This window comes from Macrotis lagotis, chromosome 7 (genome assembly GCF_037893015.1).
Source record: "Macrotis lagotis isolate mMagLag1 chromosome 7, bilby.v1.9.chrom.fasta, whole genome shotgun sequence".
Taxonomy (NCBI): domain Eukaryota; kingdom Metazoa; phylum Chordata; class Mammalia; order Peramelemorphia; family Peramelidae; genus Macrotis; species Macrotis lagotis.
The window spans coordinates 40240911-40259104 of record NC_133664.1 but is presented as its reverse complement, the minus strand read 5'-3'; the positions used below and the strand labels follow the sequence as shown (position 1 = coordinate 40259104).

General features: G+C 36.9%; 1 protein-coding gene across 1 annotated transcript in view; it reads left to right on the top strand.

The window, feature by feature from the left end:
• Positions 1-18194, top strand: part of ACAD11 (acyl-CoA dehydrogenase family member 11) — a 92189-nt gene that overhangs the window by 53615 nt on the left and 20380 nt on the right. The window contains exon 14 of the mRNA XM_074195819.1: positions 17503-17569. Within this exon, the coding sequence (XP_074051920.1) occupies positions 17503-17569 (67 nt within the window). The remainder of the gene's footprint in view (positions 1-17502; positions 17570-18194) is intronic.

Genomic DNA, 18194 nt, shown 5'->3' with positions numbered 1-18194 from the left:
CTGTGTTTTGCAAACTACTACAAAGAATTTATAGTGTTACAGTTATAGACAGTGCTAGAAATGGGGCATCTTTCAGCCATATGAACTGAAAATTGCCATCAAAACAATCCTTTTAACAAAACAACCATCAGAAAAATACTTCAAGGCAATTTAAGACAGTGAGGAAAAAAAAGGAAATGAAATTAAAGGTGAAGAAACGTTTACTGCAAGCCTTGGTTGGTTCATCCACTTTGAAAACTGGTATGATGTTAAAATTATATCACATTAAAAATTTATATCACATAATGTTAAAAACATTGAAGAGACAGATATGCAAATGAGGATGTGACAGCTAAATATCCTGATATTTTGAAGAAAGTGAAGGCTCAACTTAAAACATTTTGAATGTGGATGAAATGATTTTATTCTGGAAATTGACATATGTCTTCTGGAACTTATATTTTTTTTTTAGATTTTGTTTTTTTGCAAGGCAATAGAGTTAAGGGGCTTGCCCAAGGCCACACAGCTAGGTAATTATTAAGTGTCTAAGCCCAGATTTGAACTCAGGTCCTCTTGACCCCAGGGCCGGTGCTCTATCCACTGTGCCACCTAGCTGCCCAGAACTTATATTTCTAAGAAGGAAAATGCTCAGCCTGGATTTAAAGTGTCTAAAGATGACCCAGCACTTTACCTGAAAGATAATGCAAAAGCAGATTCTTAGTTAAACCAGTGCTTGATTATGGATTTCCAAATCCTCATGCTCTGAGAAGCTGCTACCACATTGGTTGCTTCCATTTCTTGGACTGTCAAATAAGAAAGTACATGGGTAACTCAAGATTAGTGTTTTTCAATTATTGAAAAATAGAGGAAGAGTATTATCCCAGGTATTAGTGATTTTAGATAATGCTCCATTTATTGTGAGAGAGTGTAAGCATTCAAATTCAAGGAAAGGTAGGTAAAGCTCTCAGTTCCTACCAACATATGCATGAAGGTGTAAAGAAAGACAAGACACTTCAGTATAAGCTGACTATTTCTAGCAAGAAGAATGACATTTTCATGATATATTTGGGCTTATTTGTAGATGTCATATTCGGCAATTTTTATTTTTCTTAATCTTAATTTCAATAACTGCTCTATTGTTTATAATAAATCAGTATCACAAATATGTTTTTCTTATCCTTTGCAGTTATAATAGATTAAAATTTTAATATTTATAAATTTTAATTACAAGTTTCCATTGGATTTGAAATTATATTTTATACATAATTATAACTTCAAATAGCATGAACTTATTACTTTGTGAATTCATTATTCATACTAGTTGGGATATTTATCTTGTTTGTACATGCTTGTTTGCATGTTGTTTCCCCGATTAGGGTGTGAGTTCCTTGAGAGGTTTAACTTACTTTCTATCTCCAGTATTTAACTTGGTTTCTGATTCCTTGTTTTTGTTGTTGTTAAGTCATTTATTTGTATCCTACTTGGGGCAGACTTGACCTAATCTCAGTTTTGATCATATTGAAACTAATATTTTGTCTTAATCTAGTACCCACCCATAGGTAACTATATAGGCAGACCCCAGTCTTTGTAATGTAAACTTAAAATTCTCCCTTCACATTCTTTTTTTTTTTCAGATTTTCAAGGCAATGGGGTTAAGTGGCTTGCTCAAGGCCACACGGCTAGGTATTTATTAAGTGGCTGAGGTCAGATTTGAACCCAGGTACTCCTGACTCCAAGGCCAGTGCTCTATCCACCTAGCCACCCCTCATCCCTTCACATTCTTGTGGAACCCAAATGCCCCCATATTCCTCACAATTCTCCCTTTTCTTTTTTTTTTAATAAGAAATTTGGTTCTATTATATTGGTTCTATTAGTGATTTCTTTCTTAAACAGTTATTGTTATTGTTAAAGTCATGTTATTGACATGACTACTGACTTTTTCTTTTATCAAGATTTTCACTTCAGGGCAGCTGGGTGGTGCAGTGGATAGAGAACCAGACCTAGAGTCAGGAGGACCTGAGTTCAAATGCGGCATCAGACAGTAATTGCCTAGCTGTGTAACCTTGGGCAAGTCACTTAACTCCACTGACTTAAATAAAAAATAAAAATTTTAAAATAATTTTTTGAAAGATATTTACCTCCTCATTATCAGAGACATGAACCCATCCTATTTTCCAGGTTTGTGCAGGAGCGTATGCCAACTTTCTGATGTCTTTTACTGCTTGCTATTGTCATCTATCTTTAGACAGCAACTTGATAGATTCAAATTACCACAATCTCCTCCTCCAATCAACAGATTGTCTAATACAGCTCTATATTGAGTAATTCTCTCTTATTTGCATGGCTTAGCCAGCCAGCAAGTCCAGGACCCTAGTTGACTAATTGGTAATTGTTTCCATTACAGCTTAGAATCTAATCAGGATATAAATTGGTGATCCATAGCCCCAACTCCCATCCTGTGCCCAGCTAGAAGGCCCTTAAGTCTGGATAACAACTCCCTGATCAATCCTTGGCAAATGAGTAATAATCACAATTTTCTTTACTATAATAGATCCTGACAAGGCCTGCAGATAGCATCATTACATCTCACATGAGTCTCAATCAACCTGTCTCTGTAAATTGTATAGTTCAGAATATGTGTACCCTGCTTCTGGACATAAGTCCACAGCATTGGCTGCTCCCCAGGGAAATATCCTGTCCAGACTGGTGTAGACAATAATCACCCTGAACTAGTGTTTCTCTCCTCTGGAATGGAATCCTGTACCACAGTGCACCTCTGACTAGGAATTGAGAAGCTAGACTGGACCCAGGGGGACTGACACCCAAGACCAATTCTCAAACTGTTGTGGACCACCACAGTTAGCCACACCAAAAGACTGGGCAATGTCTTCTGTCAGCTAGATTCTTCTCCCATCATTACTAAATCAGAGATAGGACTTTCCCTAGATAGGATATATAGACATATAATCATGCCACCCAATAATCTCAACCTCCTTTTCTCTCAATGGAGAACATCTTCACTCTGCCTCTATTCCTCCTTTTCATCAAAATCTTCATTATCTATAAGGAGAAGGAAGGGGTGTAACACTTAAAGAATGAAGGGGAAGTTACAGGTATCAAAAGGGACAGATTCCTTGACTAAGCAATGTCACATAAGTAAGAGATGGTAGAGATGAATTGGTCCAATTCTCTCCTCTCTTCTCTTCTCCCCTGGAGACATCTGATGTCTTACAACTTCTGAATTGGTTCAGAAAGGTCCTTTCCAGCTCAGGTGTCTTGTTGAGACTTTGTCTTTTGGTGTCTTTTTACTCAGATCATAAACATGTGTTTTCATCACAAGACAATAAGATTCTGGAGCTTAATGCAATTTACATTTTGCCTTACTCATTGTCATTTTGACATATGTACTTCACTTTAACACAGTAAACTTCCACAAGTTTTTCACTACATGAGTAAACTCCACAGAGGATTAAGCTTGATACATTTCTTAACCTTTTGCTCTCATTACAATAATAATTCCAACATCCTTAACCAAAATGAATTTTTTTCCCAAAATATTCCCAATTATACCATAGATTTTCCTTTTCCTGACATACTTATCTGACTCACATGCCTTTCCTTAAACTAGACCTTGAAACTATAATTATCCTAAAAATTTCCCATTCTTCTTCTTAGCTAAATATCCCCTCTAACATAAAAATTAAGGAAGCTTAATTGCTATCTAAACATGTGGGTGACAATAGGTGTCAAAACCACACACCTAACCTATCTGTCTATTAAATCCAATTGACCTAAAACTTCTTACTATAAAGATCCAGGACATCAAAGGAAAATTCCTTTATAGATATAATTTTTGAATGTCAGTGTCCAGGCAGAGGTAATGTGGGCAGTCAAATATCTTGGGCCAGATTTATTCTATCAGGAGACATGATCCAGATGTCACTTTTGGGGGAAATCAAATCAGGCCACATTGAAAAGCCGCCCCTTCAACTGTATATCCCTGTCACATGAAATCTTCAGCCCACTGGCTTCCTTGGCTCCAAGAACAACACATTGACCCAGTAACATTTCCTTTTTGCTGACTATCCTGGCATCTGACATAGAGGAAAATTGATTAAAAGTTCCATGATCTAACATAATAATTTTGCCTAATTAGAACTTTGATTCTAATTCTCTAAATTCCAATTATAGTCTTAATGTATGTATGTATGTATGCCAAATAGTCCAGTTTACATATATACCTGGGAAAATTCTATACCTAAACTTTTTTAACTACTAGCCATCCTTAATATACAAATCATTACTTTCAGAGTTCTTTCAAACCATTAGAACAAGATGACTTTAAATTTCCCAACATGTGTTATTAGTCCCAATATAACAAAAGAGCAGTCAGAATACCACATGAATTACTAAATATCTTTGCATTACTACATTATGCATGAACCACAGCTCTATCCCAGAAGGGGTCATAATTTTTGATATTTCCCTTATTACCCCTTCAAAGCTATCATATGTTAATTCCAGGCTTTAACATTATAGTATTCAAATAGCTTATATGTTCACAAAAGGTAATCAAATAATTATGTTTATCAATAAGTTACCTTACAGTGGGACTACACAATTGCTATTTGTTCAGTCATAAGAATAAGAAATATTCCCTCCCATAACTTCTCGATTTTTCCCTTTAGGATCCCTTTCTAGAGGGGATTTCTCTCTCCTAAACTCTCCCTGAACCACAGCTTTTTCTCTTTAAGAGTTCCCCCCTTCTCTCTCTAATTCCACACACCAGTGTCTAATAGCTGAGCTCCAGGAGGGGGACACTGCAGACCCACTTCCTCCTCTCCCACCTTCTGAAACTCCTAGGTCCAATTCCCAGCTCCCCAGTTTAAAACTTAGACAGAGTCCCCTGACCCAGAGATACCTACCCTAGACCACTTGCACAAGACAGGACATAACTTAATAATTACCTAGCTGTGTGGCCTTGGACAAGCCACTTAACCCCATTGCCTAGCAAAAAAAAAAAAAAACAAGACAAGACAAGACATAGAACATATCAACACAAGAAGCACCCCCCCCCAAGGGACCATTCAAACTCACTTAAACATCAGACTGGATCCATTTAGCTTCCTTCTGTCCAGCTTCTGGCTACCAGGCTCCCTTGCCCCCTAAGTCTACCAGCAACCTTCTTCATCATGGGCTTTAAGAATTTGGGGAAATTCCTGGAGAGAGAACCCACATCTCACTCCCTCCCGTCAGGACACCCCATTATCCTCTGGCCTCTCCTTCAGGATAAATGTCCTGCCTAGAGGACTTCTCAGCCAGTCAGGGCAGCTCTAGCCATCACCCCACCACCCTGTAGATCACCCCTTGCCCCAGATTTTACCCCCAGACATTTTAATCACTTTCAGCTTCAATTTTCCCAGGAATCTCTGAGATATTTCCCCCATAGAGAACACCAAGAAAGTGTGCTTGGAATCAAGCCATTTGTACAAATTATTTTCTTATGTTCTTCACGGAAAATACTGAAAAGATTTACAATACATCAGAGACGAGCCCCCAAATTGTTACAAATGACTCATGAATACTTAGTCCAGAGTGATTAAAATGTTTTTTTTTAATTAAGACATCTTACATTAATAAATGACACACTTCCCTCAAGGGGAAGGGATGAGAAATCCTGGAAATGCCAGATATTGTATGCACTTCAAAGGCTTTATTCCTGCCCCTTTGTGCCAAACATTGGCTGAGGTCACAATCTATTTGATACATTCCTCCCCCTACGTTTTCCCCGCCCTACTCATTATAGTAATGAGCAAGAACAGCTACCTCCTTGAGTATGCACAAAGGAGAAGGTCAAGGACCCTAGGTTAAATAGTTGGGACAAACCTGGCCTAATCTCAGTTTTTGATCAGACTGAGGCTAAGTCTTTTGTCTTAACTCACATACCTACCCATAGGGAGCAATACAGTAAGACCCCAGTCTTTGTCATTAAACTAACAATTTGACCTTCACCTTTTTGTGAAACCCAATATTCCTCACAGAGACTAAGGGGATATGGAGTTAACATGGTGATGGTGAGTTGACCTGCTTGGTAGCACATACTGTCTCCTGTTTCTCCCTTGTGGTATCTGGCTGGGTGAGGTGGGTGACTTACCTGACCTGTGAGTGCTAGGCATTTAGCAGTTGGTTGGAATGGCCATCCCTTCTCTACAGGAGCCACCTCCTCAGATGATGGCTTTAAGAGCTGGACCAGAATTATCACCTGTGGGCTGGCAGGGGTAAGGTTGCACCTGGGACCTCTGTTTTTATCCACCATTTGGTGGTAATGCCCAGTGGTGGTTGTGAGGCAGGAAGACACCCTCTCCACACTGATTTCTCCCCTTAGCCATAGCTAAAAAGCTAATTTGTTGGAACCTCCTTTGCCCTCTTGACCTCCCATGGCATAAGAGAAGGATCCCTGAGTAAAGATCCTGGGGGACAAAGATTTTAGTCTTAGGGTCCAACTTCTCTGAGCCTCATATTTCTCATCTGTCTTGAGGGAGCTGGAATGGACCACCACCACCAAAGCCTTAGTTTTTTCCCCTCAGACCTGCCATTTTCTCAGGTGGAGAGCTTACGCCCTCCACAAATATAGGCCAACAGCCTCCACAATGGATAATCTTAGAGAGTTGCCTCCATCACTTTCCCAACACCATATGACCAAAGTCAGAAATGAACCCAGAACTTCCTGACCCCAAGCCCAGTCTTCTATCTGATATATGGCACGCCTTTTCATTTGATAATGAAGTTGAGTCAGTCTCACACACACCCCACCCTTATCATTGAACTTTCCCCACCTATAATGGGAAAATAACTTTTCAAAATTCCAGGAAAAAATTATCCCTCAGATTCCAATAGAAATCTTCTGTTTCAATGTGAGTGTATTTCCTGATGATCTGTGTCAATGAAATTGGTTGTTTTCTGTAGTTTGCAGCAGCAGTATAATCTAGTAGAAAGAACATTGTTGCTTACAGTTGACTATCACACACACACACACACACACACACACACACACACACACACACAAACTCACAAACATAGGCACCTTTCTATTCTTTCCAGTTCATTATCAAATCAATTCTATTTCTGACAAAGGTGTATCAGTCTGCTCTCTTCTAGACTCCTCTGTACTCAGAAGGCATACTGTGCATATCCTTTGAACTAGCAATACCATTTTTAGATCTGGGTCCCAAAGAGATCATAAAAAAGGGAAAAAAGACTCACAAGATAGAAGTATTTTTAGCAGCTCTTTTTGGGGTGGCAGGAATTAGAAGTTGAAGGGATGCCCATCAACTGGGGAATGGCCAGACAAATTGTGGTATAGGAATGTGATGGAATATTATTAGTCTGTAAGAAGTCATGAGCAGGTGGATTACAGAAGAACCTGGAAAGACTAGTCTGTGAACTGATGCTGAGTGAAATGAGCAGAACCAGGAGAACATTGTACACAGTGACAGCTGCCCTGTATGATGATCAGCTCTGATGGACTCAGTTCTTAGTACTTCAGAGATCAAAGTCCAAAAGACTGGAGAAATATGGAGTCTTAATGCAGATTGAAACATACTATTTTCATTTGTTAGTTTTTTCTTTCTCATGGTTTGTTTCTTCTTTTTTTTTTTAGTTTTTTTTTTTTTTGTAAGGCAAATGGGGTTAAGTGGCTTGCCCAAGGCCACACAGCTAGGTAATTATTAAGTGTCTGAGACTGGATTTGAACTCAGGTACTCCTGACTCCAGGGCCGGTGCTTTATCCACTAGGCCACCTAGCTGCCCCTATGTTTCTTCTTTGTCAACACGACTAATGTGGAAATATGTGTAGCATGGTTGCCCCCTTAAAAACCTATATCAGATTGCTTGCCATCTTAGGAAAAATGTAAGAAAGAAAGGGAGAGAAATTTCTACCTCAAAATCTTACAAAAATGAATTTTAAAACTATCTTTACATGTCATTGGAAAAATAAAAAGTAAAAAAAACAAAAAGGAGAAAAAAGAATTTAAGATTCTAGAGGGCAGGAGCCATTTTTCCTTTTGTGTTTGTACCCCCAGAGTTTAATACAGGATTTGTCACATAGTGTACAATAGGGATGGGGATTAGACCTGCTTTTATTGGTAGAGGGAATTCCTTCCACAAGAAGCTCCTTCTCCCAGTGCAGATCAGAATTTCTTTGAAATCCAGAGGCTTAGAGAGTAGCTGAGAGCCACAGGAGGTGGTGAGACTTGAACTCAGGCCTTCAGGTTCACTTTCACATAGCAAGTATTTAATAAATGCTGTTTTATTCACTCATTTAGTCACACAACTTAATGATTTCCTTTTAGTGTGAGGAAAGTTATTACAGCAATGAACAATCCTAGAGAAAGGGATATAAAATTGTAGTAATAAAAATTTAATTTAAATGTCTTGATGAATTATAAATCATTAGAATAAGCTACTGAGGTCTTGGCTCTATTTTTTAAATCTTTTTTAAGACTCTTAAGACCAGGATATGCACTGACACATCTTGGGTATAATGTAGTTGTGATCCTGCTTAAGGGCAGACATTTTTACCAAGGGACTTTTAAACTCCTTGATATGTTTTTACAAACTGAAGTTTTATTTTAAAAAGCACCAACATGTTTTCTTGAGAAAACATTTAAATTAAATTAAATAAAGTATTATTTTTTTACCCCACTAGTTTTTTTTCAAGTAAAAATTAGTTTCCTAACAAATCTTTCCTACATTAGAAATCCAGTGACAAGTACTCTCAGGAATTTGAATACATGTATTGTGCTTCACACAACTCTTGGATTCCTCTGTGCATCATGTAGATCTGTATCATCTGACAACTTTTTTTTAAATTTTCTATGATGATCATAGAATCTTCTACTCAGAAGAAACTCAGAGACCATGTCATCCTACCCACTCCAGAACAAAAATCCTCATTACAAGAAATTGAATAAGCCAGTCAGCCAACATTTGCTTGAATGACCAGTGAGGAGGAACCCACACCCTCCTGGGGCAGTGCATTTCATTCTTGAATAGGCCTAATTGTTCAGAAATTTTTCCTTATGTCACCTCTAAATTCACTTCTTCACCACATCTCTATTGCCTCAGTACTATTATTTAGGGCTGGGCACTCCCAAGTCTACATCATCCAGTCTTCAGACAGAGGTTCAGCTCCCTAAATCTTCTCTTACCTAAACATCCTAATTCTTTGGTCATTCTGGCTTCCCTCCTCTCTACAGGCTCCTGCTTATCAGCCTCAGTGTAGTGGTGGGGGAGATAAGGAATGCACACAAGCAAAATGCCAGAAAAACATTTTCAAACTAATTCAGCTCTCTTACGTCAATACCCTTGAAATTGTGCAGTGTTTGGATTAAAGACAACAGCAATTCTATTATCTCCTCCATCTGTTACTACCAGAGGAGAATATCTCTTGGTCTCCCACCCAGATTTTCCTGAATTTATTTAATCTGTGTATCCTGTGTTCTTGACTGACAAGATGTACAGGACACAGAAGAACAGAAACTGTATTGTAGGTGGTTTGTCAATCGCTATCATTTTACAAATTTTGTCTGTGGCTAAATGAAGAGATGAAATATTTATGAAGGGGTTTTCCATTTTTCTGAAAAAGCAAGAAAAATATCTGATCACTTGTTGATTTTTCATTTGAAATCTACTCTCACCTTTCTTACCTAACTAAAGCAAAAAAAAAGGGAAAGAATAAAGTTGAGGATAATAAACACTAATGTGTTTAATGTTATTTTGTTAGATTATGAAAGGCAAGATTTAATTTTTGTGTTGCTTATTTTTAGAATTTGTTCAAAACAAATTCACTTTTCCAAAGTTCCCAGGGGGCACAGGTTCAAAGCTTAATCAATAGGCACAACAATTAGGTCCCTCCAAAATAGAAAGCCAACCATAAAAATCATGTGGAAGAAAAAAATTACACCTTGCACCATGTCTTGAATCTTTGCAGAACATAGACTGTCAGCCCAGGAAAGGAAAGGAATTCCAGAGAAAATCCATGTTGTCTAAAATACCTATCATGCATCTGTCTCCCTCCCTCTCTGCTTTTGGAGAAGCTTGTTCAGTGTTATGGAATGCCAGATGTCTTTATAGGGAGAGAAGTGTTTCCCAAAACCTTACATCTCTATAAAATAATCTCTCAGAAGTAGGTAAAAGTCAAAGGGAGAAAACATGTTCTTCATGTGGTCAGTGTCTTTCCACATATGGGCCTCTGTTTTTTTTTTTACTCTAATTGAAGTTTTTTAAGATCAAACTCCAAGAATCATCCAGTCTAAAAGGGAGACTTTTTCAGAGAGCCCTCACCTATTCTGCTACTGACAGGGAGCACAACTTTTCTAAAGCTAATACCTGAGCTTTGAGAGTTGTCATTGCCAAATACCAATCCTTAGGCAAAATTGGCTTTGTGCCTTTTGCAAATTTAACTAGACTGATCCTCATGATCTACCATCCTTCACTGGCAGAACTTGCCACAGCTTGCCTTTTGCTCTTGGCATGCAAGAAACCAGAATTACATCCACCCTCTGTTGAAGCTTATGAATAGGTCTTTGGCAGAAGAAAAAAAACTATACGAGAAATCTAAGCTATTTGATAATAATAGAGATAAGCAGTAAAAGATACACTTCTCTGTGTATAGTAATCCTTCTCTCTGTCCTAGTAATCAAAGAAGGTTCAGTTACAGAGTCAGGGCACTTGGTGTTGAAAACTTCCTTGGCACAGAATTGGCAGAGGAGCCATGAACCACGAATGCTAGATTTTTCACCTTGTCCATTGGTTATCTGGTTTTCCTAAGGTTTACCTTGCCAGTCTGCTCTAGAACTAGCTGGTGCTTCTTCAAGTTTCTAGAGTTGACCCTGAAACGGTGTTTCCCAATTTCACTTAAGCACTTGATATCTCCCCAACAGTTAACCAGTTAATATCAATTAGCTTTTACTCCTAGATTTATTGAGAAGATTTAGCAATCCTAGAACAGACATCCCCCCAGCTTGGGAGCTAACTGTTCCCTCTACACACCTACTTGGTTCTTGGGAGAGTGGGCTCAGAGTGGGTGCTACGAGGCAAAGTTGATGGGCATGATACTCTCTTCCTCAGCTGGGCTGGCTCCAGATCAAGCATGTCACTGTTGAAGGTTTCACGGTCCAGATTCTTTGGTACCTTGGATAGCTTTGATATATTTGATCTCCTGGTGCTCCTACTCAGAATACTCAGAGCACCTGAGGTTGGGAAAGGAAGAAATAACTGGAAGTAACATAGGCATCATTTGTATATAAGCATGACATTAAATTGAGGACTAAAGACTCCCAACCTGAGGTTTAAAGTCATTCTTCTTCATCACTCAAAAATGCCAGGAAAGAGAGAGAGAGAGAGGTTTGTTTTTTTGGTTTTTGTTTGAACATTTTATATGAATACTCAGTCTCAGCAACCAATTAAAAACTTTTTTAAAAAATCACAGAACTAGAAAGCCACCAGAAAAGAGTCTGGTGATTTTGCTCTTCCTCTGAAATGGGGAGAAGGGTCATTCCATTACACATGCCCAGAGGAGGCTCACCAAGCTACCATCGTTGCTACCAAGCAAAGCATATTGTATGTATTCCAAGGACATACTCTTCTTGGCCAATCCCTTCATTATATTGGATTGAACTTCAACAGTTGGGACAGTATCAATTTTAATAAATGAATCATTTAATAAATGAATCACTGTTTGTTGCTTTTCAGTTTAATAGGTGGGAGTTCAGAAGTTCCAAAGAATATTTAGATATATAGATATAGATATAGATATAGATATATCTTTTTTTTGGTTCAAAAGAACATAGCTTATATATTAAGCTAAATTATAGACCTTTATTTTCTAGTACTAATGTTTAGCTAGGGAGAATCTTTTGTAGCCCTAGTAAGTGCATCAATTTTGCTTTACTATACTTTTTATTTCTAAAGTTAGTAAAACTCTTTTAAGTTTTGAGGGCAGACTTTGGAAATAGCTTTCTATTTGACTCATATTTTTTAATGGAATTTTAGTAGAGACATTTATGTTCCAGAAACCCAGAAGTATAACAGAAGAAGTTGTGTTTCCTACAAGAGTGGAAAATTTCAGATCAGGGAGGGAAAAAGATTATGCACACATTTTTAACTACTAAGTTATACAATTTGATTTATAATGTTCAGTGAAATACTTTGTCTTTTTGGTTTCCTTGTATAGTCGGCAAAAAGTCCATAAATCTTCTAAGATACTGAAGTTAAATGAACAGGAATTTGTGTTCTGGAAACCCTAATCACCATAGTTTTAGAAAGAAACCAATGCTGCCACAACTGTCTATTTGAGAACTTTTCCGTATTCCTGTGCAAGATGAAGCCAGGAAGGGAATCTGCCATCTGTCACACCCCTGTGCTTCCCAAGTCCCTTACTATCATTTGTTTTTTAAGTACTTTGCTCAGAGCTCTTCTCTATTCCATCTCACCACATAGAGGTAACCAAGGTTCTCTAACATTAGGCCAGTAGAGCAATTGCCTTCAGATGCTGACCTCAAGACAGATTCTATCCTCCGACTTCCTAGCCTGGTTGCATTCTCAGAGACTGACCAATGGTAATTTCTTTTTTGGCTAATCAATCATGAAATCCATCTACAAAACTATGAAGAAGTCCATGATCTGTGTTAATGGGCAGAGTATAACCTTGAAATCACAAATTTTTTTGAAGGGTTGAGTTCAAGTTGGAAAAAAATCCCATAGAATCATAAGTAACTGTGTATTAAAAGGGGAAATCTATGCCTCTGTTAGGGCAACAGTTGGATCCTCCATATTCAGAGAGGCAGTTAGAATAACGTGGACTAGGAAATCAGTGGTGGGAGCCTTTTCCTGCCCTGGTTGGCAGAGAGCCTCCTCACTGTTTTCTCATATTAGTGCCCATTAAACCCACCCACAGCAACAGTAGTCTCAACAATGACTGTCAACTTTGTGCTTTCAATTTTTAAAATTTGTTTTATGTGTTGTATATTTTTTCCCTTGTGGTTTTTCTCCCTTTTGTTCTGATTCTTCTTTCACAGAATGACTAATATGAAAATATATTTAACATAGTTTTACATGTAAAACCTATGTCAGATTACTCACTGTCAAGAGGTGGAGGAAAAGGAGGCAGGGAGAAAAATGGTGGACTCAAAATCTTACCAAAAAACGAATGTTGAAAACTATCTTTGCATGTAGTTGTAAAAATAAATAAATGATAACAATATTGTAAATAAATAAATAACGAAAAAGAAAAAGAAATACAGCCCTTCTTGTTAAAGAGCAATCCTCTTATCACCTGAGTCTAAACCTCCTCTGCTAGTGATGTTCAGTGTCATAGAATTTCAGGAATGGAATTACCTTAGAGATCATTGCTTTGCAGAACCTAAGTTCTAGTGGCCGAACTAGCATTTAACCCACATACTGCAACGCCAAATCCAGGGTTCTCTCTGTAACATGAAGGTGCGTGAGAAGCACAAATGGTAGATAATTAAGAATGAAGCTGGGGTCTGAAACTGCCATTCCCCATTCTGACTATGCTTGGGCAAGCCAGTTGACCTGCCAAAAACCTAGGCAGCCCCCAAACTGAGATGCACAGTGGAATTCAGGACACAGATAATGCACAGCCCCCTCCATCCTCTCCCTTGTCAACTAAAAGGCAGCAGATGTGCCCAAGCATAATTAGATGGTAACAGCAAGAGTGAGACAGATTCCAGAGATTCCTGGTCATGGAGCTGTTGTTCAAGTCATTTTTAGCCATGACCCCATTTGGGGTTTTCTTGGAAAAGATAGTAGAGTGGTTTGTCTTTTCCTTATCTTGCTCATCTTTCATATGAGGAAACTGAAGCAAATGGTCAAATGACTTGCCCAGGGCCACACAGGAAGATGACTCCAGGCCTGGCATTTGTAGCTAACTAGCTACCACTGTTACTACTAGTCCTTCACTATTAAAGAGGACCATATCAACCAACCAAGTCATTGGAAGCATGAGTTATATAATGATGATTATTATAGTGAAGGTTATCCATGGCCCAACTGATAGGATTGTTGGAGATGGTCTGGCCACTGTGGGAGAATCTCTTGGCCTTAAATTGGTTTTGCTTTCTCCCACTGTATCAGTGAGGCACCACAGCATGTCATCAATGCAGGGCAAGCAGCAGCGTCTGATATCTGGCAACCGAATGCATAATTCCTAACCTATTTCAATGGACTGATCGTCAGTACGGCCTTCTGCCTGGTAGCGATTGACTATGAAACCTAGCTTATTTCTTAATGAGGAGTTCTTATTTATTTAACTAGCTTATATGATGCTGCTGTTGTTTTAGAGAATAATTCCTGGCAAACCTTACCAAAAGTTTTGGATTATTTTAATTATTTAAAACCATATTTTATAAGAAATTAGAAAAAATAATTTGAATCAGGGTAGGATTTTGTACAGACCTGTTTTTAAACTTGGACAAGCATCATTATTATTGTAAATTCAATTAATAAAATCTTTTTTGGCATGTATTTATGGCATCATGCTTTTTTCCTCTCAAGGAATTAGATGGTTATAGAGATATTGATAAAAATGGAGAGACAGAGGGATTGAGTTTAGAAGCAGGTTCTTAATGGCTGTTGGAGACTTCTAGCTGGGAAAAAGTAAAATTTGAAGTCAATAAAATATATTATTCAAAAAATTATACTTTAAAGAGGCAGAGAAATTCCACTTAAAATAACTTCAGAAAATGCAAAATACTTGCCAAGATATACACAGGAACTATATGAATATAACTATAAAATATACAAATAAATATAGATCTAAATAAATGAAGAAATATATTATGACTAGGCTGTCAAATTTAATATAAATTATTCATTTTTCTGTGCTGTATGAATCAAACTACCAAAGGATTACTTTATATAGTTATAAATGTTTTTAAATCATTGCAAAGAACAAAAGTCCAAGAATCTCAAGAGAAATAATGAAAAAACCTGGAGAGGAAAGGGGCCTATTAGTATTAGATTTTAAACCATATTACAAAGCAGTTGTAACAAAAATAAAGTTGGTACCAGTTAAGAAATAGAGAGTTGGTTAGGGGAATAGATTAGATACACTATATAGAAGCAAATGAACACGGTAGCCTAGTGTTTGATAAACCTAAAAAACCCAACATTAGGGCAAATACTCATCTTTGGCCAAAAACTTTAGGAGAACTGTTAAATATTTTGGCATAAACCAATAAATCCTGCCAAAATAAGCTCCAAACAAGATTTAAATATAAAGGGTGGCATTTATAAACAAATTAGAGGAACACGGAAGAAATTATTTGTCAGATCTATGGTGAAATGAGGGAGGAGAAGAGGGTTTGTTAAGCAGCTACATGATCAAACAAAGAAAGTAAACTATTTTTGATTACTTAAAATTAAAAACATTTTACACAAATAAAACCAGTTGAGCCAAAATTAGAAGAGAAGCAAATAAATGAAGAGAAAAACCCTTACTATAAATTTCTCTGTTAAGGGATTCATTTCTAAGATTTATAGTAAACTCATTAAAATTTATTTGAATAAAAGAGCCATTGCCTAAATGCTAAATGTACAAGGGATACAAATAGCAGTTTTCAAAGAAAAACATTCAGGATATCAGTACCATTTGAAAAAATGTTCTAAATCATTAATATCTAGAGAAATGCAAATAAAACAATTCTAATGAGGCTTTATTTCATACCCATCAGATTGGGAAAGTTGATAAAAAAAGTAAAATCAACAAATTCTACAGGAGCTTTGAGAAAATAGGTATATTAATATACTGTTGTTAGAATTATGAACCTGTCTAGCTATTTTGGAAATCAATTTGGACCTCTACCCAAACAGCAATCAAACTGTACCCTTTAGCCTTGTAATATGTACTACTAGGTCCATATACCTCAGAGACATTAAAGAAAGAGGAAAAGGACTCATATGTACAAAAATATTTATAGCAGATCTGTTTTTGGTGGCAAAGAATTGGAAATTGAAGGAATGCCCATCAAGTGGGGAATGGCTAAGCAAGTTGTGGTATATGAATGTAATGGAATATTATTATTCTATAAGAAATGATGAGCAGGTAAACTTCAGAAAAACCTAAAAATGAACTGATTACTAAGTGAATTGAGCAGAACCAGGAGAACATTGTATACATTTATAGTATCATTGTATGATGAACTTCGGTGTTCTCAACAATACAGTGATCAAAAACAATCCTAGAAAACTTGTGATGGAAAATTCCATCCACGTCCAGAGAAAGAACTATGGAGTCTGAATGTAGACCAAAGCATACTATTTTTAACTTTTTGGGGGTGTTTCTTTTTGATTTTTCATTCTCATGGTTTTTCCTTTTGTTCTGATCCTAATCTCACAGCATGACTAACATGGAAATATGTGTAACATGATTGTACATTTCTAAATCATTTCAGATTATTTGTAATCTTAAGGAGTGGAGAGACAAGGATGTGTGGAAGGAAATTTTACAAAAATTAATGTTGTGTATCTAGAGAAAGAACTGTGGAGTTTGAACAAAGACCAAGGACTATTAACTTTAATTTAGGGAAAAAAACTGGTATCTTATTGTCTGATCTTGCTATCTCTTATACTTTATGTTTCTTCCTTAAGGATATGATTTCTCTCTCATCACATTCAATTTGGATCAATGTATACCATGGAAACAATGTAAAGACTGACAAATTGCCTTCTGTGGGGGGTGGGGAGAGGGAAGTAAGATTAGGGGGAAAATTGTAAAACTCAAAATAAATAAAATATTTAAGTACAAAAAAAATTAATGTTGAAAACTATCTTTACATGTATTTGGAAAAAATCAATACAAATGGGGGGGGGGGGAGAAATGATAAAAAGACCAAGTGAACAATTCATCCAGTAATAAGAATATTGTAAAGACAACTTTAAAAGACTTGGGAATTATGTTCAACACAATGCCCAAAACCAGATTCCAGACAATTTATGATGAAACATGCAATCTACTTGATTGAAGTCCTAGAAACATCTCTGCCTTTACCCTAGGCCCTTCTTGGTCCCTTTTGGTAGTGGATATTGCATATCCTTATTTGGTCATACAGTGCTAATTTTGTTAGAACATGTAAATTCTAAGCAGGTAAGACTCCTCTATTTTTAGAATTTTATGGTATCAGCATGTGTATGTACATCTGGGGCTAATTTGGGTGAAGGCACTTCTTTTGTCCTAAGGGCAACAGATAGATCCTTATTTCTATCCCTTGTGGCACGTCTTACAGTTTTTCATGCTGAAGGAATCCAGTGTTTTTTCTTCAGAGACTTATTTACTCATTTTGAGAATGATACAATTATGTTCATGTCCATTTTCCATCGATCAAAGATTTGCTTCTTTTATTATTGTTTTGCCAGGAACAAATACATCAGTAATTTAGAAAACAAATTTAAGGTCAAAGGATCTTCTGGGAAGCTTTCTATTAATTTTATTTTCTCTTTCAGGAGCTGGGAATCCAAAATGTAAAATTGCAATTGTCCTGGGTAGAAGTAAGAATTCTTCTGCACCCAGGTAATAAGTTTTGTTTTTACATACTGATTAGAAGCCAAAGATAGTTTCACAGAAATGAAACTTGATTTCCAGAAAGCACACTAGAAATTAAAGTATGTTTTGAAAGTAAGTTTGATCTAATCATGATGTACAATAATTTTGCCAAAGTATGTATTTGGAAAAGATTGTGGAAAACATTCTTTCTGTGTGTGTGCTTCACTGTGGAATTTCCTGCATTTATAAAGCTTCCCCTAATTTTCAAAGGTGTATAGATCAAAATTAGGAAGTGTAATAGTTTAACTTTTTATCATTTCACATGCTAGTTCTATTTCAATTAAATGCTACAGTCTTGAAATGCTTGCTTCTTATGAATATCTTTCAAACAGATCTATTTGATTTCATCAAGGTTGATGAAAATCAAGTTAATTTTTACAAAGTTGTTACTTCCCACTTATCTTTTTGTTTTTGTTTTGCAAGGCAATGTGCCCAAGGTTACACAGCTAGGTAATTATTAAGTGTCTGAGGTCACATTTGAACTCAGGTCTTCCTGATTCCAGGGTCGGTGCTCTATCCATTACACCACCTAGATGCCCCTCCACTTATCTTTGAATCATCATATACTTTGCTTTCTGCAATATTCAGAATC